Here is a 22,204-nt window from a genome sequence, read left to right as displayed (position 1 = left end):
ACGCAATCTTTTTTTTATTCTTCTCTCGACAGCACACATCACTTGACGACCATGGACCAAGAAAAGAAGCAGAGAGAATCTATTGACGACTATGAAGAGGCTCAGTCCTTTCTCAAGCAAGAAGAAGAACAAGAAGAAGATCAAGACAATCTCGACCTGGATAGATTTCCACCACCTCCTACCATGATCGCCTCCTCCTCCTCCTCCTCCTCCTCCAAAGGTCTCAGTAATCGATTCTGGATCAGCGCGTGCGTCAATACCGCATCTACAGCAGCCATTGTAAGAAAAAATCCCCCCAAGACCAAAAAAGAAAAAATCTCCCAAAAAAAACCAAAAAATTCAGGCCCCAAAACATCTTTCTCACAACCCAAACCCCCCAAATCTAGGTCTTCATCAACAAACGCATCTTCCAAACCCCCTCCCTCCGCCACACCCAAGTAACCTTCGCAGCCTTCCACTTCCTCATCACATTCTTACTTCTCCTCCTCCTCTCGCGCCTCGCCCTTTTCACTCCCATCAAACTCGACTCCTACACCTTGCTCCCCCTGGCGCTCGCCATGATTTGCAACGTCGTCCTCCCCAATGCTTCGCTCGCCTACTCCAGCATTCAATTCTACCAAGTCGCTCGCGTGCTGTTAACGCCTTGCGTTGCAATTTTGAATTTTGCGCTTTATTCACGAGGAATTCCTGCTAGGGCGGCTTGGACTTTGGCGCCGGTTTGTTTTGGCGTGGGTGTTGTTTCGTGGTTTGATACTACTACTACTACTAGTAATCCTACCAAGGGCGATGACGGTGGAGGAGAACGATTTACGACTACGACGACAACGACTACGACGCCCTTGGGAGTCGCATTTGCGATGATGGGAGTTGTGGCGAGTTCATTGTATACGGTGTGGATTCAATGGTATCATGAAAAATTGGAATGCTCGAGTATGCAATTGTTGATGAATCAAGCGCCGGTTAGCGTTTTGGTGATGTTGTATGTGATTCCTGTGGCGGATGATGTTACTGTGTGGAGGGATGTGGGGTGGGGGGTTTATGGGTTGATTGGGATTGTGAGTTGTTTTTATTTTCTTTCGCTTTGAGCTTTTCGCTGTTCGCTGTTCGCTTTTCGCTGTTCGCTTTTCGCTGTTCGCTTTTCGCTGTTCGCTTTTCGCTGTTCGCTTTTCGCTGTTCGCTTTTCGCTGTTCGCTTTTCGCTGTTCGCTTTTCGCTGTTCGCTTTTCGCTGTTCGCTTTGAAAAGGACAGAAAACATGTGCCATGGCTGACGATATTTTTTTCTTTTTTTTAATCAAAAAAGAGTGGATTATTGGCTTGTCTGATCAATCTTTCGCAATTCGTGATTATTCACGAAGCTGGTCCTGTGAGTAGTACTGTCGTGGGACATTTCAAGACGTGCTCGATTGTGGCTATGGGGTGGATTGTTTCGGGGAAATCTTTGACGGATGGGAGTTTGGTGGGGATTTTACTTGCGATTGGAGGTATTATTTCGTAAGTTTTTTTTTCCCCCTTTTTTCTGAATGAAAGGACGGGATGGGATGGATGGATGGATGGATGGGACTGTTATGACACATGAACTAACGAAACGGCCAAGGTATTCCTATGTGATGCAAATGCAGGGACGGAAATGAAAAGGGAAAGAAAAGAATGAGGAGGGAGGAGGAGGGGGGTGTGACACGAAGAATTTCGACTCCCCTTGCTGTGATGATTTGATCTATATATCCCTTGCTTTTTCTTTGTGCACGTCAACATTTTTTTGCAACCTGTCACTTTTACAGAAAGCGTAGTATACTTAGCGAGCGAAAGGGTACCTGGAGTTGAGATTCTTCTTCTTCTTCTTCTGCAAGAACCAACTTCTTCATGATTTCTGCAATTCGATCTACCCTTTTCACTGAACAACCCCCTTCCACATCAACTTCCACTTCCACTTCCACCACCATGTCCTCCTCCTCCTCCACCACCACCACCCCCAACCGTTTCCTCATCTGGGGCGCCCACGGCTGGATCGGCAGTCTCCTCATCGATCTTCTCCGGCAACAAGGCAAAGACGTCCACGGCACAACCACGCGCATGCACGAACAAGAAGCCGTACGAAAGACGCTGGACGAAATTCAACCTACGCATGTTATCAATTGTGCGGGGAAAACTGGAAGGCCGAATGTGGATTGGTGTGAGAGTCATAAGTTGGAGACGATGGAGAGTAATGGGTTGGGGACGTTGATGCTTTCGTATGAGTGTGAGAAGAGAGGGGTGCATTGTACGGTGTTGGGCACGGGATGTTAGTTTTTTTTTTTTTCTTTTTTTTCTTTTCAACAACAGCCCAGAGTTCCGACTTACTAACAAACACTCCGAAAAAAAAGGCATCTACACTTCCCAATACACCCCCGACAACTCTACCCTCCTCTCCCCACCCTTCACCGAATCCGACCCAGCAAATTTCACCGGATCCTTCTACAGCGCCACCAAAGCTCCCATTGAAACGTTTCTCAAAAATTACCCTTGCACCCTCGTCCTCCGCCTCCGCATGCCCGTCTCCTCCGATCTCCATCCTCGATCCTTCGTGACGAAAATTCTCGCCTATAAAAAAATCGTCAACATTCCCAACTCGCATTCCCTTCTCCCGGAGCTCCTCCCCATCATCATCGCCATGTCCGAGCATCGCGAGCAAGGCGTTTATAATTTTACTAACCCGGGTGCGATTTCGCATAATGAGGTGTTGGAGCTGTATCGGGAATTGGTGGAGCCCGGGTTGGCGTGGGAGAATTTTTCGCTGGAGGAGCAGGCGGAGGTGATTGTGGCTGGGAGGAGTAATTGTGCTCTTGATAGTGGGAAATTGGTGGAGAAGGTGAGGGAGTATCAATGTGAGGAGGGAAGGAAGGATTTGGAGGTGTTGGAAATTCGGGAGGCGTATAGGAGGTGTTTTGGGAAGATGGGGAGGGAGAAGGGGGGGTTGCAGCAGAGGGGTGGGGCGGGGGTGGTTTAGGTGACTTTTGTTTTTTTTTCTATCTTTAATGAAGGGGGTTTTTCTTGGGTTGGAGTTGGGTACTTGAATATGAGTGAAACTTGTTTCTCTTCCATCTTCTTCCACGTCTGCGTAGTGTCTTCTGAACGATGAAGCCTTTTGCAAGTCCGTTAACTCGTGATTGTTTTTACAATCTCCTCGTGTGACCTCTTTAACCATTCGTCACGTCGCGATTCATCGAGAGCAGGTTATACAATCAGGTCAAATCTGGAGACTCCATTAATTTGTCCCGATGCACAAGCTGGCCTTTTTTAGGCGTTGTATTGTTTAAGTGTCCCAGCCATCGCGATCCTCATGAAGTGCTTGCTTTGCCGGTTCTCTGGTAAGACGTGTTCTTTGCGATTGCCTACAGTATGACTCGGTCTATACGGTTTCTCAAGAAGTCGTCCAGGAGGGTGGTACTAATGCTCTTTCGCTGAATCACGTCTTCGGGTCGGGTACGGACTTTCAACAACGATCAATGGGGTGAGCTCAAGCTGATGACTAAGCAATACCAATGCCAAGAAACCCACGAAAATTGAACCTCACTATTCTGGCGTTCACTACTCACGGCTTCACTACCACCAACAACCAATCCACCACAAAGTCCTTAAACAGCCTATATCTCACCGAAGACATGGGGGGCAAGACTGGAAACAAGGCCGGCTACTTCGACAAGCTCAAGGGCTTGCTCGAGGAGTACAAGACCATCTTCATCGTCGCCGTCGACAATGTCTCGTCGCAGCAAATGCACGAGATCCGTCAGTCGCTGCGTGGTGAGGGTGTCGTGCTGATGGGCAAGAACACCATGGTATGGAACATGAACAAGCAGTGAAAAGAGGCGAGATGTGCAGGATACATACTGATACCGCTGAAAAGGTCCGCCGTGCGCTCAAGACCTTCATGCCCGACTTCCCCGAGTACGAGCGTCTTCTGCCTCACGTCAAGGGCAACGTCGGCTTCATCTTCACCAACGGCGACCTCAAGGCCACCCGTGAGAAGATTCTCGACAACCGTGTCGCCGCCCCTGCCCGTGCTGGTGCCGTCGCTCCCGCCGATGTGTACGTCCCAGCCGGAAACACTGGTATGGAACCCGGAAAGACCTCTTTCTTCCAGGCTCTCGGTGTCCCCACCAAGATCGCTCGTGGTACCATTGAAATTACCTCCGATGTCAAGGTCGCCGAGGCTGGTAGCCGTGTCGGAGCCTCCGAAGCCACCCTCCTGAACATGCTGAACATCTCTCCTTTCACCTACGGTATGAGTATTGCTCAGATCTACGACCAGGGACAGACCTTCGACGCCTCTGTTCTCGACATTGAGGAGAGCCAATTGCTCAAGGCTTTCAGCTCTGCCATCACGGCCATCACCTCCATCTCGCTTGCCACCAACTACCCAACTCTGCCATCCGTTGTGCACAGCTTGGTCAACAGCTACAAGAACGCCATCTCCATCGCCATCGAGACCGAGTACGAGTGGGAGTCCATCCACGAGCTCAAGGACCGCATCGCCAACCCCGATGCGTACGCCGCTGCTGCACCTGCAGCTGCTGCGGCCCCTGCTGCTGGTGGCGACGCTGCCCCAGCCGCGGCCGCCAAGGAGGAGGAGAAGGAGGAGTCTGAGGACGAAGACATGGGTTTCGGTCTCTTCGACTAAGCGTGTCGCCGGAAAATCACGAATGATTGCAAAGAGGTGGTCTTCCATACTGCGTGTCGGCTCAGATCAGCCGACTATGAATGAAAGCACAACTTCCGCCGCGGAACCTTTTTTCCAATGTGATGCTGCGATGTGTTGCCGTGACACTTTCCTCTGCTGGAGACACATACTGGTGAGTTCTTGGTCATCTCTCACAACCCTCGATTTACATGATATGAGAACCTTTTAACTCTTACTTGGAAACAAGAAAGAAGACAACACCGCAACAACAACTTTAATACAACTTCTGATACAGTCCGCCTTCGCACACTTTCACTCACGACGAAGCCTCTTGACCATGTGCTGACTTGCGAAAAGACAGTAGCATCCGTGCCACAGATCATCTTCCTGACAGCATTATTGACCTGCGAGAACACAGCCCAAGCCTGCGTCGTTCATCAGCTGGTGTAGCAGAATACTCTGAACAAGATGGTACGTTCCACCCACTCCAATACTTGCCCCTTCACTCCTATATGATGATACATGTAAACTCCTCATGCGCAAGCAAGTGCAGGCACGTTAACTCTAGTTTTTTCCTGATTGACCCCCTCATCGCATCTTTTGATCCTATCGTCACGTCGCGGTTTCCGTGCTGACCTTTTCTCCAGAAATTTCACTCGGCACCAAATGCTCTGTAACGACCACTGCCCTGAGTCCTCTCCACTACGCCTGATCCCAGTCCACTGATACCGCCTCGATATGCCGTGATGGCTTTTGTCCCAATGCAGTGAAGATCCAGCAGCGGTTCGTCCTGCAGCATTCGTGCAATTTCTGTATTCAGCTCAGAGCTGTGCTTCCAACAACCGCGGTAAAAGTCCTCCGATGATGAGCGCAAGGTTCAATGTAGTCTGCCAAGCCACAATGACTTTAGCTCATATCAAAAACTATATATCCTTGTCCCTGTGAACCCAATCCGAACATTTCCATCTTCAACTCTGTGTAGGAGGTATTTCCGGCGTTCCCGCATCGTGACGAGCCGATGAAACGGCCACTACATGTACATGTATCATAAGATATTGTGTCATCATCATCATCATCCATCACTTCACATCACTCATATCTCACTCAAATCACTCATCATCACACCCGGGGAGGGGGGAGGGGAGGGGGGGAACACATCCCAACAATCCCAACAATCCCCAATCTCAAACGCCAATCATCCGATATGAAACATACTTGAATACGAGAAAAAAAGTAGGTAGTGTTTCGCAAAACTTCGCGCGCGCGCATCTTCCGAGAATAAATAATCATCATAAAATAAAATCCTACCAAAAAGATCCATCCATCCCAATGACTAGGAGGAGGTAAACCCCCCGGTCTTATCTTTTGTTTGTGTTTGTGAATGAACGACCGCGCCAATTTTCTTTTTTTTCTCGGTTTCCCTTCGTTGCAGCCCAAAAGAAAACCGGGATCTTGGATGTTTCTTTTTTAGTGTCTAGTGCTCTAGTGTCTACACAGTGCACAGTCTTTTTCATCATCATGTACCTAGTCTAGTCTCTTACAGTTCCAAATTGTTTAGGTAAGGTAGTTGTAACTTGTTGCTACCCAACTCTACAGGTACGGTAGAGACTTGCTTTTTTTTTCTGTCGTCTGTGTGTGTGTGTGTGCACGGTTTGGGTTCTTTATGTCAATGGGACATGGGACATGATGGGACTGGGTTCACAAGTGGTGTTTGTTTAGCACGGTTCGCTTTTTCTTCTTCTTTCATTTTTCGGCATACACGGAAAAGGACCAGGGGGGTTGGATTTGGGTTGGGTTTGGGTTGGGTTGTTGGTTCATCACAATTTTTATTTTTTCTGGAACGCATGTATGGTAGTTTACGGTTTCGCGTGGTTTGACAGGGTTGGTTCCTTTGGGAGAAAAAAGTAAGCAGTCAGAGAGTGAGAGAGAGAGAGAGATAAGGAAGATTTTTTTTGTGGATACATTGGAGGTACTAGGTCAGGTCAGGTAGGTAGGTAGATAGTATCTTCATTCATATAAAACTGCCGGAACTACTCTTTTTTCATCTTCCCAATTCCTTTTGGGTTTTTCTTCGCATATCAAAAGTTTGGTTGGTTTCTTTTTGGTTCTTTTTTGATTTGGTGTGATAGAGGAGGAAATAGATTACGCTCGCTACGCTACGTTCGCTACGCTACGATCGCTACGCTACGCTACGCTACGCTACAGACAGAAGAGGACAGAAGAAAGAACGACGAGGGGCTTTTGTTGGTGTCGGATAGAGAGGGGAAGCGAAGAGAGAAAGAGGGAGAGGACAAACGCGATACACCTGAGAAGAGGAGATTGTACACGAAAGACAGAAAAGTACAATCCCGAAAAGCAAAATCCCGAAAGGGAAAGAAGAAGAAGAAGCAGACATGGAAACAATAGCATCATGCTTCGAAACCACAGCCATCACAAGCTACCTCGGTCAGTCCCTCCCCAATCGATCTCTCACAAACAGAAAAGAAGCAAAGACCAAAAATTCTAACCTTCCTCTTCCACAACAGACATCCTCCCCTCCCCCTCCCCCGACTCGACCACCCCCGAAGCCCAACACCCTGACATCCCCACGCCGACCTCCCCCCTCAAAGCCACCGACTCCGAACACCCCTGCACAACCTGCGGCGGCCCCCGATCGCGTCGAACCTCCATCGTCTCGGACCCCAACGTCTTCAACTCGCGCGCCGGCCGAACCTATCATCCATGCACCAACACGCGCTGTCCACGCGGAAGAGCGAATACCCTCGATCGCGATTGGCATACGTGGCAGGTTCATGGAGAGAATCCGAAATGTGATTGTGGATTGCCGAGTCGACAGAGTCGCCAGGGGACGGGGGAGGTTTGGCCTGGTTATGGCGTTTGGGAGTGTGCGTTTGGGGGGTGTGGGTATCGAAGTCGTGATCGGAAGGGGAGGAGTGTCGAGAAGGGGGAGGTGAGGGAGAGGGATGTGGATCGGTTTATTCCGTGGTTGTTGAATGGGAGGTGAAGGGTGTGAGAAGAAGGGTGTGGGTCTTGTTGGTGGTGGTGGTGGGTAAGAGAGATTTTTTTTCTTTTTCGTCATGTGGATATTGGTAGCGTTTTGTTGGTTTGGAACTCTTCGTAGTAGATACCCAAGCGCAGGCGTTGGATTGGGGATTGATTTTGTTTGCATATCAACGTACCTAATAATGAGTGTTTCTCCAGTCTTGTCAAGTTTCTCGGCCATTATCTGGTTTCCGTTGCAGCATCATACTCTCCTCTATTATCATGTCTGTAAAGATACCTCGTGAGGACATTCTGCGGGTTGTGCTATTGGCAGGTCAAATGCAGAGGTTTACTTTTTCATCGTTCTCTACGACTGCGAGTAATGTCACTATCACTACTCTTCTTCGGCGGCAGCGTCCTGCTGTTCCTCATCTCTCCGCTTCCTCAGGTTTGCCACGGTATACAGAAAAGCATCCAATTCCTGATCGTTCGACTCTGTCACCAGTGAAGGATGCTCATTGACTAGATTCAAGTCGAAGCTCTCCGCAACGGGCTGCCAAGCACTGCATCGGACGGGAACTTCAGGACTGTCGTCTACACCAATCACCACCGAACCCAGTCGTTTCGAGCCATCAATGCGAACATCCACAGACACTAGTAGCTGGTCTCCGATTGCGGCAACGTCCAGCGGCGCGGCTGGTAATGGCACCGTAGTGGAGGCCATTTTGCTGTAGGGTGAGGACTCATCGGACGACTTTGGCGGGGCTTGTTCCAACGCTGCTCTCGAGATGAAGAAAAGAGCCGAGACTCTCTCGCAAGCAACAGCAATGACACAGTCGGTTCCGTAGCTGGTTTGTACGTCAAAACTCCAGATTCCGGACACTGCAATCTTTGCTTCGGAATCCTTGACCACCTCTTTCACCAAACTTTTAAAGTCGAATTTCTTCATCAGCTGGAAGGTCTGCCAATTCCAGATTCCCAACCAATCATCGCCTCCTCCGCTGACGAGAAGATCGCTGTGGCCAACTCGGGAGATTCGGTTCACGAACTCTTTGTGTCCCAGAAGATAACCTTCGATGATGTGAGCTTGAGGGGGAGCCCTCGAGATCCGGATATGTTCATCTCGGTCTGCGGTGACAATATACCCTCGCTGCTTGCCCTCTACTTCACGAGTCAAGAACTTGAGGTCTGTAAGCATGGACACATGACCCAGCTCCAGCCGATGCTCGAAATTCAGAACCTCTTTCTTTGGCGTGAAGTTCTTCTGATTCATTTGTGCAGCCAGCGCTTGTCGATTGCGCTGGCTGTGAACTGTGGCTTCGCTCGCGGACGGCTTAAAAGGCGTATTTGCGGGTGGCTCCGTCTCTCGTCCTTCCGGTTGCACATCGTCAATCGTTGCCGCTATGAGTGGCAAGGAGTATACATCGCCAAACTTGTCGCCCACAAGAATGGTCGCGTTGTCCGGCAGAACCTGCACAGCGCATGGTCGCTTTGGCATGGGCCGCGAGCTGAGTTCGGTCAGTCGTCCTTCTGGCGCCTCGAAGACTCGGATGCACTTGTCATCAGTCACAGCCACCACATTGCGGCTATTGGGGGTGGCGATGAGCTTGATCACATTGGGTGATTGGGGCGGTAGCTTGGGAGCATCGTGGCTCGTCTTTTGTTTCTTCGATGGTCGTTCTCCATTATCCACTTCACTAATCACCGGCGCCAGAGCGGACTTCTCCTACAGGGTACTCAGCATGTTGTGGTCTCCGGGTGAAGGTGGACTTGTGCAGCAAATACACGTTTGAAGTCACTCTCGCCGTCACCTACTTGTGGAGTCTGCGGCCACTCGGAGATGAGCTCGTTGGAGGCCAAGCTCACCGAGACCAGCTTTGGTCCGCAGGCGACGACCACGAAGCCTTCACTTGCAACATCGGTGGGGTCTCGGGCGTGCAAGATGCATTGAAAGGGGTGACGCATTGGAGATTATTGGATGCGTGAAGGATCTGCCTTGGGAGCCGGGGTATATGGGGCGATGGTGGTTATGGATGTAGGAGGATGTATACATGTAGTATACCGGTAGTGTACAAGAAAAAAGACTTCGTCATACTCCGAGCTAGATTCTCCATGTACCCTGACCTGAGTCGAACATGACCGCCAAGACATGGGCCATTTCAGTCGCCCGGCCTGAGGCAGTGAGGCCATGGGACGATAAGTATGGCGGTGGGAATGGCGTCGGTCATACGGGACTGCTATTCTGTGCTCCAACAATCACGGACATACATCGATATGCTGAGCTCAGCGATGAATAATGATAATGTACCTACATAAGTGTAACCTATACAGCTTATGTTATTACTACGATCGAAAGAAGAGTTGCCCAAGAAGGAATGGGCGTGGAAGGAGAGAGAAGTGGCCAGAAAGCGGGTGGCTCCGCCGGATGCCTGTCGACCCTTTGGCGCATGTCTTTTTGAACTGACGAGACCGACGCAGGCCAAGTGCTACTGTTGCTGCTACTGCCACATTTCTTGCATAAAATCACCAACTGACGGGCACAATATCAACAAGCCTTATAACTGCTACTCACACTACCTTACTCATCCTCCCATCCAGACGTGTCTCTGCTGTAAAAACCAGCCACTCCTGCTTCGGTATGTGAAACTCCCTCTCAACATCAACTTCATCATTGCCGAGACACTGCCTGCTCCGCTGCGACGAATCATCACTTGCGTGCGTGCTAGGGCGAGCATGTGCTGACCCCATCTCCCGCCTTCAGCTTCGACTTCCACTCGCCAAAGTCCTACCCGCATCGCATCCCGATTGTCGACCAACAACATCACCACAACAACCCTAATCGTACCCCGCGCTTCGCCTCACCATGGTGCGAGAAACCAAATACTACGATGCCCTGGGCGTCTCCCCCGATGCCGACGATGCAAAACTCAAGACGGCATACCGAAAAGGCGCTCTGAAGCACCACCCCGACAAGAACGCCCACGACCCTGGAGCTGCCGAAAAGTTCAAAGAGATTTCACATGCATACGAGATTCTGTCAGATCCGCAAAAGCGCCAGATTTACGATCAGTATGGTGAGGAGGGGCTGGAACAAGGCGGTGGAGGAGGCCCGGGCGGCATGGGCGCCGAGGATCTCTTTGCACAGTTCTTCGGAGGCGGCGGAGGTGGTGGTTTCGGTGGCATGTTTGGTGGTGGCATGAGAGAACAAGGTCCCAAGAAGGCGCGGACGATCCACCATGTACACAAGGTCTCGCTCGAGGATGTCTACAAAGGCAAGGTCTCCAAGCTCGCTTTGCAAAAGTCCGTCATTTGCTCCAAGTGCGATGGGCGTGGTGGTAAGGAGGGCGCAGTCAAGACCTGTACCGGCTGCAATGGTGTCGGTATGAAGACGATGATGCGCCAGATGGGTCCGATGATTCAGCGTTTCCAGACCGTCTGCCCCGACTGCAATGGTGAGGGAGAGTCGATCCGAGAGAAGGACAAGTGCAAGCAGTGCAACGGCAAGAAGACGGTCATCGAGCGCAAGGTGCTGCATGTGCATGTCGACCGTGGTGTACAAAACGGCACCAAGATCGACTTCCGGGGCGAAGGCGACCAGATGCCTGGTGTGCAGCCTGGAGATGTACAGTTCGAGATTGAGTGCAAGCCGCACCCACGTTTCCAGCGCAAGGGCGACGACCTCTTCTACCACGCCGAGATTGATCTTCTGACTGCTCTCGCGGGTGGTGCCATCTACATTGAGCACCTTGACGATCGGTGGTTGACGGTGGAGATTCTGCCCGGAGAGGTGGTTTCACCAGGTAAGCACCTTCATCACACTCACATTTGCATCATCCGCTAACGCAATTTCTAGGCGAGGTCAAGGTCATCCGCGGGCAAGGAATGCCATCATACAGACACCACGACCACGGCAATCTCTACGTCCAATTCGACGTAAAATTCCCCGAGCGCCTCAGCGGCCCACCCGACGCAGACGGCTACCCGACATCGCTCGCGCCCGAGCAGATCAAGGCTCTCGAGAGTGTCCTTCCTCCACGCCAGCCACAGAATATCCCACCTGCCGATGCCATGACCGAAGACTATGCACTCGAAAAGGTCGACCCGTCACAAGAGGGCGAGCGCCTGGCAAGAGGTGCCACTGATGAAGATGACGACGAGATGGGCGGTGGTGAAAGAGTGCAGTGTGCCTCGCAGTAAACGATACCCATGATGTGCGGAGGCAGGCAGGCATAGACAGAGACAGACACGAGATTTATGATGCACGACATGCCGGGGCATGGGATAGAGATTGAACGAGTTGCCGCTACCTCTACACAAACGAGCTGCAGTCTCGACCATTTCGGCAGCGGTATGTTTTTCATCCTAATTCCATCGATCGAGCAGACTCGGCATGCTCCCATAGTATAGAGATTTTTTACCTTTTTTTTGGCCAAGTCTATGCTTTGCTGGTATCTTTTGGTTTTTGGTGGTTGCGATCAACATATACATATTACGTGTGTGTGTGTGGCATATGTATTGTATCATACCTAGGTAGGTAGGTAGGTAGGTAGGTATCTAGGTAATTCTAGATATCTATTGGATGTCTTGAAGGAATTGACTGGAGCATGAACTTGATTGCCTAGGTACCTGTATGTACCTACCAGGTGCCTCCTCATGTTAGTTACCTAAGGTAGGTAAGGTAGTAATGTATATTGATACTTGACGTCACGTCTTCTGTGTACAGTGTCAGGTATATGTACCCGACATGTTGATGTACTGCGGGCATATACCTCACTCTACAAACATAACTGCTAGGAAGGGACATGTATTGCATAAGATTCAATACAGATACAGATATTCTATGCTAGGTATAGATTTATTGCCAAGGTAAGATACCTATGTACCCTACCCTATTATTACTATTTGAGTGATTAAGTTATTAAACATTACCACGTCTTTCTGCGTCAGCAAAAGTGATGCATGCCCTTTTACTTTTCTCACTCCACTACTAGAGACGTAGAGCTAACTTCCAAAGACATGACCTCAAAAGACTTGGCCAAGGACGAAGCTCTCGCCTCGTCATCCTCCTCCTCGTCGGTCTTCTTCTTCTCATTCTCGTCAGTCTCTTCCACTTCCTCCTCCTCCTCGGTCTCCTTCTTCTCATTTCCACCAGTCTCTTCCACTTCCTCCTTCTTCTCATTCTCACCAGTCTCTTCCACTTCCTCCTCCTCCTCCTCGGTCTCCTTCTTCTCCTCCTCCTCCTCCTCCTCCTCGACCTCCTTCACCTCCACCTTCACATCATCATCGTCATTACCACCCTCCTCCTCCTCCTTCTTTTCTCCCTGCTCAACACACTCCCCTCTCTTCTCCTCCCCAACCTCCTCCATCTTCTTCCCCATCTTCTCCCCCATCTTCTCCATCCCCTCTTCCATGCCCTCCTCCATGCCCTCAAACCCCACACTCCCCTTTCCCTTCCGCATACCCCCCCAAAACCGGTTCGCACACGTCGGATTCGAGCACCGAAACACCGCTCGGAGTCGGACTTGGCGCAGGAAAACGCAAGGGCGGTAGTAGCGTGTAATCGTTGGTTGGAGACAAAGTGAACAAAGGACTTGTTGGGAAGAAGGGGTTTCTCGGCTGTTGTTATCGGTGGTGACGGGGGAAGAGGAGGAAGAGGAAGAGGAAGGGGAGGAAGAGGAAGAAGAGATGGCGAGCGAGCGGGGGACTTGGTGGGCGATGATGTCTGACCAAGTGACTTCTGGAGCAGAGCGAAAAAAAAAAGAAGAGAGAGAATTATTAGTACACTTCTGATGATGACGATGATGGTAGTAGTCGTCTGTAAGGTCGAGTTCAAAGTAAACTACACAAGGCTACTTACCCGTGCCTGGACCCATGGCGCGGTCGATTTTCTGGTTTGTCCAGTCGAATTGCTTGATGGCGTAGTCGATCTGGGCGGCGCTCAGGGGCTTGGGCTTTTTTCGGTCTCCCCCTTCTTCTTCTCTAACTTCTTCTTCTTCTTCTCTAACTTCTTCTTCTTCTTCTTCTTCTTCTTCTTCTTCTTCTTCTTCTTCTTCTTCTTCTTCTTCTTCTTCGGGGGAGGCCATATTGCGGAGCTCCTCCGTATGTGGCTCTGTAGTGTCAGCCATGATCTGAGTGTTGCAAATGGTGTTCTTGAAGGTTGTGTGTATGTGGCTCTGCTTGATGCCCGAGATCTCAGAATCGGCTGACGTTGGTTCAGAGGTAGGTACTGATAATGTGTGAGTTGGTCCGGAACTGAAGTGAATATGGCCTTGGAATTTAAGAGTGCATTGCCTTTGACCGACCGCTGAACGAAACATGAGGTGCTCTTTTATAGACTCCGTCAATACGCAGTGCGTCACAATCATGATACTGGGGAGGTACAGTGGTCGAAGAGGACGCAAATGGCGGTTGTATGATGGCTGTGCCGGCCGCAGTGCTCCGGTCACTGGCAGCCAGAGGAAAACTGGCCACAATGGGATGGAATTTCCGGTGGTCTCACTGATGGGAAGTCTCGTAAAATATTTTGCAGTGAGTGAAGTGTTGACGTAGCACACAGCAATCAGCTATGACAGAGAAAAGTGCGAGGTTTGGAACACCTGGCCACCTTTCTACGGCTACATTGCACTGTTAGGAGCCGCTTAATCAATAGCCCACGGATCTCAATGTCCACTCCAACATGAAGCTGTCATTGTTGCAAGACTTCAAGGGTTTCCGATTCAACAACGGTGGTCCTGACCACATCTTGTCGCGTCTGGAAGCCATAGTGGTCGCTGCTCAACCAGAGGACCAGCATGCACTCTGACCACGGTGTTACTACCGGTCCGCACGCTGAAGCATGTCGGGCACGAGGTAGATGTTGTTGCATCATGAAGCAACCAAGTGCATTACATGTATCCATGCCGATTGTGCTTGTGGTGGGAAAATGTGCTCGCTACGGTGACTTGCTGGCTGAGAGTGGCCACTTCTCGACGGTGAACTCGTATTGACATTGGTCGCGTTCGTCAAGTGATGTCCCATCGCTCGTCGTCGTCAATCAGGACGTCAGGCATACACTCGCAGCAGTCATTTTCTTCTGCGACTGGGGGTGGTGGCGCAAGGTGCTTATATACACTGCATAGGTGCCGACCTTGCCTCACCAGAATGGCAGCCAGGCAGTACACGGGCGGTACGAACTTTCTCCTATCGTGGACTGACAAGGAGCCATGGGTGGTTCCGCTCGTTGCAGTATTAGATGGCCGCTTTCGTGGTGTGGAGTCGATGCTTCATGTGCACTCCCATGGCTCGCACACGATCCGAGGCAGTCCGATCGAGAGGTACCGCTGTTTCTTCGTCGTTGCCCGGGCTATTCCGTCCACGACGTACACGCCTGTGGTACAAGAGGCAGGTGGTTCGGTCGAAGGGAAGCATGAATCAGGACGGTGTGAGGCGGAAGCATCTCTGGCATATGTCCAAGCATGATCGCTCGCCATCGGGTCCGAAATTCGGATAGACCGTGGACGACGCAGCTCCAGGAAGCCATGGCAGTCTCCGTTTGTATGAAAGAGCTCCTTCGACGGGCTGTCGTTTCCACCGCAAGTGCCTCAATGGGCGCGTAGCTCATTGCCGTCAGCTTCTCCTCACTGTGTTGGTGTACCCGGACATGCTCGGTGTGCTACAGCCCATTGGACTTCTGGATGGACCACGTTGCCAGATCTTCAGGTCTGCTCGCAGGATGTCGAGCTTTTTCCGAACATTGGATTACACGCTGGCGACCAGGCTGGTCACAATGGCCTGACGGATCGGTCTTGCAGACATCCAAGGCGATTGGCCCAGCAGATATCAAGCTTGCTTTTGCATCTCCTACATCTCAGTCAGCCTCTGCCTGCGTTACTGATCTTCCTTTGATCGCCCACAAGCCTCGAGGTCAATGTTTCACTACCTTTGCATTTGAGACATACCATCACTGTGTTCCGAGGACGAGAGTCGGTGATTGGTCGCTGTGAAGTGTTGTTACATGTATCCTCGGAGTGCTCTGTTGTTGTTGTAGGTAGAGGAGGGTCATGGTGTGTGTTCAAGTTGCTCTTGACGGGACATGTTGTGTCGCAGGGTGACTGCGCTCCAGATAGCATACGTACCTACCTTAGGTAGGTACGATGTAGCTACATGTACATACCTATACCACACTGCCCCCCTCTCTCTCAGTAAGGTAGTGCTGTAACAAGTGAAGTCAATCGTAATAGCCAACCGACTATGTAACCAACCAACCTAATGTACCAACCAACCACGCCGATCGTGCTCTCGCCGGGGAAACACTAACCATACCACTAGTAGTAAGGTAATAGTACGCCTGCGCGCTCGTGAGATGCCGATCAAACGTGCCAAACGTGCCTTTTCTAGCGTGAAAATGCAGTTTTTGACAGCTTCCCACGCGACGCGACGCCCGACAGCCGGGAAGCCAACGACACAATTGAGTGGCTGACAGCCTTTATCTTGCTTGGCTCCCTAGGTACCTACTTTCCCACCGCCACTCCATCCAGTGTCGTGACACTTGCAGAAAGAGGAGCAAGAACCGATTGGGCGTCCTTGTTCGTGGAGCGTCCTACCGACTGCCCATTTATACTGTATACCGTTGGAGGTACCTCCTAGAATAATAATAATACTTTGATACGCCAGCGGCCAGCCACGCCCTATGAGCAGAGTGGGTCGTGCTAATTACGGTCCTCGAACTACTCTCCATTTGTTCTCTCCAGCACTGTAGTACATACTACAGTGGTGTAGTTCTGGCCGGAGGATGGGCCGGAATGTGGACACCAATCAATATCATCATGATGCTCGCTTTGATTACTTCTAGCTCATCTGAGAGTCTGAGCTGTATTTATCCATAGTGTTTCTTGGTTAGGAGGCAGTGACTAGAATTAGCATTAGCATCGAAAGCTGCGTACGGTACCTAGTTCTCAACCCTGGCGGCCGTCGACTGGATCGTAGATGATCCCGAGGGAATCGGTGAGACTGTACGAGATGGAATTAGGTATATTGATGATGATATTGTTGTTATCTCCTTGTTCTTCCCCTTTCCCTTCCCCTTTCCCTTCTCCTTCTCCTTCTCCTGCCCCTTCTTCGTGTGGTCCCGTCCATCCTCGTGCGAGGCGGGGTGTATAGAAGAATTGGGAGAGCAAGGGCCTGGGCCTGAGCGAGTCTCACCGCAGCCCGGAGCGCAGCACCCGACCGACCACCCGCTCGCCAAGGCCTGCGCTAGAACGAGAAGAGTTGCTCCATGGACCATGTGCTACGGCCGAGGTTGGCATAACTCTGTCTCTGTCTCTGCCTCTATTTCTCTATTTCTCTCATTCTCTCACCATTCACGCCATCCCATCCTCGTGAATAATTAGTCAAGAGGTAAGAATGATAAAATGCCCCGTTACCGTACTGCACCGTAGCTGCATACACGGTGGATCTGAACACAGACGTCCATACTCCACTAAACACTCTACTCTGCCCTGCCCAGCCCAGCCCAGTAGATTGGATGATTTGGATGATTTGGATCCATTCAGGAAATTCCGAATTTGCCTGCTCTGCTCTGCTCAACTCAGCAGCTCAGCTCCAGTCAGCTTCAGCGTTCAGGTTGCTTTGCTTTGGCTGTGCTTTGCAGTTTGGACCCTTTCTTTGCACCCTTTCTCTGCACACGCCCTCCCCGAATAATCCTCGACAACAGGACAGGGTGTAGTACTCCACCGTGCTCATCGTATTTGGTATTCGGGGGGGCCTTCGCCGCGTCACCCCAACTGGCAACGGTCCACCAGATCATCTCATACCGCCAGCATTGCAAGTGATATTCCATTCCGCATCCCTACCTTATGTACAGTGCTGCTTACCGAACCCAGTCTCTCACAATCCACATTGCCCAAATCGAGAGGGGAGACTCCACCGGACCACTGCGTAGTGCGCACACGCTATCCTCTAACCATGCTGAGGCTCTAGCACTTGCCAGGGTTCATGCTGCATAAGTGAAGCCTTTTCGCCACTACTCCCTACGCCTACGGAATTCACTGTACTCAGCTATTCTGATGCATGCCCCCTTCTTGCAACCTCCGTTCGCATACCGTACCGTACCGTAGCCGCATGCCATTGTCCGTCCCTACTTTGCTACTGTACGTCCCACTACAGGAATCCCTCGGCCTCGTTGGCAATCGGCCTTCCTCTGTCCTTTCTCGACACGCCTCGCCTCAGCCTCAGCCTCGCATCCTCTCCATCCACTGTCCGTCCGTCCGCTCTTCTCCGCAGCCTCGCGACGCCTTTTGCGGCTTGGTGCCACCCTCATTATCCACCACCTAACCCGGTCCAGAGCAGCCCGCACCCCATCCAGCAACACCACACCGTTCATCTAAAGAACCATTCTTGATGATCGCGCGTGCCACGCACTTCTGCACCCGCTGGGCTGAGTCGCAGCCCGGTCTCACTCCTCATCATACTACTGCCACTTCTTCATCTTGGCCTCCACTCCCCCTCCCTCCCGGTGTGAACTCTTGGACTGCCTTGTAACGCTGACTGCTCCACCAATTCTTGGCCAAACGTCTCAAAAGACCATGCGAAAGCTGGGTGCATACCTATCTACTCCATCATATGCTGCTTTAGTCCTCAATGCAGCTCGAACACGAACCCGGACATCACGACCGTGAGGTCATCAAGCAGGAGACTGCGGATACATCTGCCGCTGAAGCTGCTCTGAAGGCCAAACTGTCCAGAAAGCGTACTAAGACCGGATGCCTCACGTGCCGCAAGCGTCGCATCAAGTGCGGCGAACAACGTCCCATCTGTTCGAATTGCATCAAGAGCAAGCGGCATTGCGAGGGCTATAGCCAGCGCGTAGTATTCAAGCCTCCCACCTTTGAATATCAGCCTGTCGCGAATGGAGCCGCGCACATCACTTTTCAAGCCGGACCTATACATGTACCAGTACCGGGAGCCGTGCCGGAACATCGACACGATGCACAGCAGACAGCACTCCCGGGAGGGCTCTCGAGCTACACGCATCTGCGACCCAGGCCAGTGTCACAGCAATTGGTGACTGTATGGGACCAGCGTATCCAGCAATATGTACTCATCTCAGCCCCCGACATGGAGCATGTGCCGAATGCTGCATCCGACGTCCAGATCTTCCATCCTCCAGGGAGCAGTGCTCCCATCGGGCCAGGTCATATCGCGCAGGGTCCCTATGCGCCTCAGCATCAGCATCAGCATCAGCATCAACCGCACGCTGACCTGCACTCTGCTCAGAAACTTGCCCCATCAGGCGCCTTAGACTCGGCGATTCCGGTTGCCAGACCGTTCCTCGATGAACACAGTGCATATGGTGGTTCACAGCTCATCAGCGGACCTGCTGGTGCCTCTACTCTCTCCGCGACCGATTCCATGTTTCCCGTGTACAGCTGTCCGATGCCACAACCTCCCACAACGCATGTAGCAACATGCGAAACATCGACCATGCCCACCCCAGACCCCTGGACCGGTGTTTCGTTTGAGCCTCCTAATGGCATGCCCACGGTGCAGACCCCCGGCTCCAGCGCATCCTCGAGGACATTGGCGCATTCGCAGCAGAACTCTTATGCGACGCCTCAATCGCAGTGGCAGCCGGAATGGCAGATGCAATGCGACTTGCATCACACCCAACACGCGCAGCATGATCCGCTTCACCACGATCAGCCTGTGGAGTACGATAACCATGCTCCACCCATCCTTGATCACACACATCTGCTCCATGCAGCTGCAGTGGAGAATCAGGACGATGGCTACTATGATGTGGATTCCGACGACTCCGACGAGGAACAGGATGTGGACACGTCAATATCACAAGATCGAAGTTACAAGCGCCAACGGATGCTGGGGAGGGTGTTGGACGGTAAGCAGATCAGCATCCGTGGTCTGCACATGCGCCGATATGACACCTTCATCTACGAGGGGGTCCTCGACACGTACCGCGTCGAGTACGTGGCGAGTCCGCTGAAAAATCCTGCCACCGCGCGGGTGTTTGCACACTTCATCTCCGCAACGGGACCAAGCTTGTCGATTTTCGAGCGAGCACCGATCAGCTCCTCTGTGCTGTTCAACCACGGAGCCGTCCCTCTGTCGCAACAGGGTTTATGGACATATACGCTACCGATGGCTGCGTTGCATCACCAAGGCCTGCTCCACGCCATGCTGGCACTCGCAAGTCTGCACATCGCTCGACTTCAGGGCGCATCAACCACGCCTTCGATGCAGCACTACGCGTGGGCGCTTCGGCGCATACACGCTGCAGTCAGCAATCCCAAGAGTAGGCTCAAGGTCACTACTATTGCAGCCTCCATGTTACTAGGCTTCTACGAAGTGATGACTGCAGATCATATGAAATGGAATATGCATCTCGCTGGAGCCAAGCAGCTGTTTGTGGAAACCGATTTTATCAAGATGACCAGCGAATGCCGGCGGATGAAAAAGGAGAGAGCCCTGAGCCTGCAATACGAGTCCAATTTCGGCAAGAAGGGACGGGATAGTTCAGAAGAGACCTTCTCGCAGGCCGACTTGCTGGATCAGATTCCGGACATTGACGAACGTGTGGTCAGTCAAATGGTGGGCAAAGAGGTCAAGTATGACAACTTCGGCCATGTCGAAGCCTCTACTACCGTGAATATTCCTCCGACACTGGATCTCAGCAAGTTCGAGATCCTCAAAGACCTCTACTGGTGGTACTGTAAACAGGACGTCATTCAGAGTATCGTCAGCGGCAACCCTCTACTGTAAGTCGAGTACGGAGACATGTCAGACGCGGGCACTAATCAAAAGCAGCATGGACTTCAGCAGATGGGCAAACTGTCCTCCGCGAGCACCACTGGGTCGAGGCGATGCCGTGTATGGATCCTTCGATCATCTTGTTCTACTCCTGGGCCGCATCGCAGACTTCGCGTCACGGGATCGCAAGAGGAAACTCAAGCAGATGGACGCGAATGGCGGCCAATGGAGACCTGCAGCTGGTATGAACATTTTCCGACCACCACAGACTCCGACGCCATCGAGCAGCTTCAGGCCGCCCGGAACAGTGCCCATGGGTGCTCCTCCCCCCATGCCCGACTTCTACGGCATGGCACCGCCTCCACGAGCTGATGTACAGATGCCACACTCGTATGCATCATTCCCTCATCCCGATATGCCTCCTCCCACTCCTCCTCCAGATGCACACCGCTTCCACCACTCGATCGACCACGATCTACCACGAGCCACGCAGGAAGCCCTGGAGGAGCACCGTCGCATCCGTCAAGCATTAGACCTCTTCCAGAACAGCTTGAATGCCGTCCCCTCCTTCCAGCCTCTCGCGCCCGATTCCTACGACTCGCTCCACTCCACCGACACGGCCTTTGGCCCCACACAATTCTACCGCACCTACGACATTGGCTGCCTATGGGCCCTCTACAACATGGCCGTCATCATCGCCATCCGCGCACACCCCCACATGCCTCCGGCCGCGCACGTGGCAGCAGGCGTAGCCGCCCCCGAAACGCAACCCTACGCGCTCGAAATCGGCCGCATAGTCGCCGGCATAGTCCCCGGCCCAGCCTCTCAAGCCCTCAACCCCAGCCTCGGCGCCGCGCTCTCGGAAAGCTGCATCGCATCCTTCTTCGCCGCAATCCAATACCAAGACCCGCATCAACGCCACGAAACTGTAACGCGCATCTTCAGCATCTCCCAACGCACAGGCTGGGGCAGCGCCGAACTCATCGCCAACGGCTGCGAAACCGCCTGGGTCAAAGCCGCTTCTGCAGGTCGCGGACCTCCATATACGAGGATTTCTCGACCGCAAAATTCTACGAGCGATGATCCGAGATTAAATGGTAGTTGGGAGAAATTGGATCCTAGAGTCCCTCCTGTGGATGGAGATGAGGGAGATCGGAGATTGGTGAGGACGAAGAAGGAAGCGAGGTTGAATTGGGCGATTGGATTGTTGGGGTTGGAGGATGATGTGGAACGGGTGGGCGGCGGGGGGAGAGGTGGGGTGTGAAATGTTGAATGTTGAAAGTTGAAAGTTGAGAAGAAGTAGGTAAAGGTACCTTAAGGGTTAGATGGTGATGAGCATGAGGATGAGAATGGGTGATGACTTGATGAAGTGATGGATAACGACGATGATTTGATACTATCTACCTTACCTACAGGTATCTATTGAATACCTAGAGTAGAGTAGAGTAAAGTAGAGTAGATGTAGTTTGTAGTTTGTAGTTTATATACATGAAAAGATATATACCTGAGGTATCTACAAAAATTTCCTAAAACTTTTAGAGTTTTCTCTTCTCTTCACTTACACACCTTCTATCTCTTCTTTTTCTTTTTTCGACTTCTTTTTTTAAAAAAAACCCCCCCTCCCTCTTTGGCAACTCTCCATCTACCCATATAGCGTGCGGGCGAGCGGGTATATACCTCTCCTATCACAGTATCACAGAAAAGACGACAAATAATAACATCGAGAAAAGAAGAAGAAACCAGAAATAAAAGAAAGTAGGTAGGTAAGGCACTCCAGTATTCATTCATGTTGACTTCAGCATTCAAGTATTTTTGCTTTCTAAG

At 51.6% G+C, this 22,204-nt stretch overlaps 7 protein-coding genes across 7 annotated transcripts; 5 read left to right on the top strand and 2 right to left on the bottom strand.

The window, feature by feature from the left end:
* Nucleotides 1–386: 386 nt before the first annotated feature.
* Nucleotides 387–2,983, top strand: SEPMUDRAFT_70480 (NAD(P)-binding protein; the record flags this gene model as incomplete). The annotated part of the gene is made up of 5 exons (XM_016909906.1): nucleotides 387–1,055; nucleotides 1,301–1,481; nucleotides 1,636–1,765; nucleotides 1,848–2,278; nucleotides 2,361–2,983. Exons 1-5 carry the CDS (start codon nucleotides 558–560, stop codon nucleotides 2,981–2,983), a joined length of 1,863 nt encoding a protein of 620 aa, XP_016759037.1. The 5' UTR covers nucleotides 387–557.
* Nucleotides 2,984–3,584: 601 nt separating this feature from the next.
* Nucleotides 3,585–5,603, top strand: SEPMUDRAFT_150869 (60S acidic ribosomal protein P0). Its single transcript, XM_016906446.1, has 4 exons — nucleotides 3,585–3,812; nucleotides 3,881–4,826; nucleotides 5,012–5,125; nucleotides 5,302–5,603. The coding sequence occupies exons 1-2, from the start codon at nucleotides 3,639–3,641 to the stop codon at nucleotides 4,652–4,654; spliced, it is 948 nt and encodes a 315-aa protein (XP_016759036.1). The 5' UTR covers nucleotides 3,585–3,638; the 3' UTR covers nucleotides 4,655–4,826; nucleotides 5,012–5,125; nucleotides 5,302–5,603.
* A 1,560-nt stretch (nucleotides 5,604–7,163) lies between these two features.
* SEPMUDRAFT_49224 (uncharacterized protein) lies at nucleotides 7,164–7,658 on the top strand (the record flags this gene model as incomplete). The annotated part of the gene is made up of 1 exon (XM_016909102.1): nucleotides 7,164–7,658. A coding segment is annotated over one exon (495 nt), but the record flags the coding sequence as incomplete, so codon positions are not given.
* A 28-nt stretch (nucleotides 7,659–7,686) lies between these two features.
* On the bottom strand, nucleotides 7,687–9,632 carry SEPMUDRAFT_157993 (uncharacterized protein). The gene is made up of 2 exons (XM_016907759.1): nucleotides 9,422–9,632; nucleotides 7,687–9,362 (listed from the first exon to the last, which is right to left on the bottom strand). The coding sequence occupies exons 1-2, from the start codon at nucleotides 9,599–9,601 to the stop codon at nucleotides 8,031–8,033; spliced, it is 1,512 nt and encodes a 503-aa protein (XP_016759034.1). The 5' UTR covers nucleotides 9,602–9,632; the 3' UTR covers nucleotides 7,687–8,030.
* A 490-nt stretch (nucleotides 9,633–10,122) lies between these two features.
* Nucleotides 10,123–12,234, top strand: SEPMUDRAFT_150865 (uncharacterized protein). The gene is made up of 3 exons (XM_016906445.1): nucleotides 10,123–10,272; nucleotides 10,398–11,436; nucleotides 11,490–12,234. Exons 2-3 carry the CDS (start codon nucleotides 10,500–10,502, stop codon nucleotides 11,831–11,833), a joined length of 1,281 nt encoding a protein of 426 aa, XP_016759033.1. The 5' UTR covers nucleotides 10,123–10,272; nucleotides 10,398–10,499; the 3' UTR covers nucleotides 11,834–12,234.
* Nucleotides 12,235–12,612: 378 nt separating this feature from the next.
* On the bottom strand, nucleotides 12,613–13,761 carry SEPMUDRAFT_110149 (uncharacterized protein; the record flags this gene model as incomplete). Its single annotated transcript, XM_016900829.1, has 2 exons — nucleotides 12,613–13,451; nucleotides 13,494–13,761. 2 exons carry the CDS (start codon nucleotides 13,759–13,761, stop codon nucleotides 12,613–12,615), a joined length of 1,107 nt encoding a protein of 368 aa, XP_016759032.1.
* Nucleotides 13,762–18,185: 4,424 nt separating this feature from the next.
* SEPMUDRAFT_150864 (uncharacterized protein) lies at nucleotides 18,186–21,889 on the top strand. The gene is made up of 2 exons (XM_016906444.1): nucleotides 18,186–20,388; nucleotides 20,438–21,889. Exons 1-2 carry the CDS (start codon nucleotides 18,254–18,256, stop codon nucleotides 21,642–21,644), a joined length of 3,342 nt encoding a protein of 1,113 aa, XP_016759031.1. The 5' UTR covers nucleotides 18,186–18,253; the 3' UTR covers nucleotides 21,645–21,889.
* Nucleotides 21,890–22,204: the final 315 nt, after the last annotated feature.

The sequence above is a fragment of the Sphaerulina musiva genome (genome assembly GCF_000320565.1).
Source record: "Sphaerulina musiva SO2202 unplaced genomic scaffold SEPMUscaffold_8, whole genome shotgun sequence".
NCBI lineage: Eukaryota > Fungi > Ascomycota > Dothideomycetes > Mycosphaerellales > Mycosphaerellaceae > Sphaerulina > Sphaerulina musiva.
This window is presented reverse-complemented; position numbering and strand designations above follow the sequence as displayed.

Coding starts and splice junctions, on each gene's coding strand:
- SEPMUDRAFT_150869 (XM_016906446.1), top strand. CDS start 3,639: ATGGGGGGCAAGACTGGAAACAAGGCCGGCTACTTCGACAAGCTCAAG. Junction 3,813..3,880: donor TGATGGGCAAGAACACCATG/GTATGGAACATG, acceptor ACCGCTGAAAAG/GTCCGCCGTGCGCTCAAGAC.
- SEPMUDRAFT_157993 (XM_016907759.1), bottom strand. CDS start 9,601: ATGCGTCACCCCTTTCAATGCATCTTGCACGCCCGAGACCCCACCGAT. Junction 9,363..9,421: donor GCGAGAGTGACTTCAAACGT/GTATTTGCTGCA, acceptor AGTACCCTGTAG/GAGAAGTCCGCTCTGGCGCC.
- SEPMUDRAFT_150865 (XM_016906445.1), top strand. CDS start 10,500: ATGGTGCGAGAAACCAAATACTACGATGCCCTGGGCGTCTCCCCCGAT. Junction 11,437..11,489: donor CGGAGAGGTGGTTTCACCAG/GTAAGCACCTTC, acceptor CGCAATTTCTAG/GCGAGGTCAAGGTCATCCGC.
- SEPMUDRAFT_150864 (XM_016906444.1), top strand. CDS start 18,254: ATGCAGCTCGAACACGAACCCGGACATCACGACCGTGAGGTCATCAAG. Junction 20,389..20,437: donor GTCAGCGGCAACCCTCTACT/GTAAGTCGAGTA, acceptor AATCAAAAGCAG/CATGGACTTCAGCAGATGGG.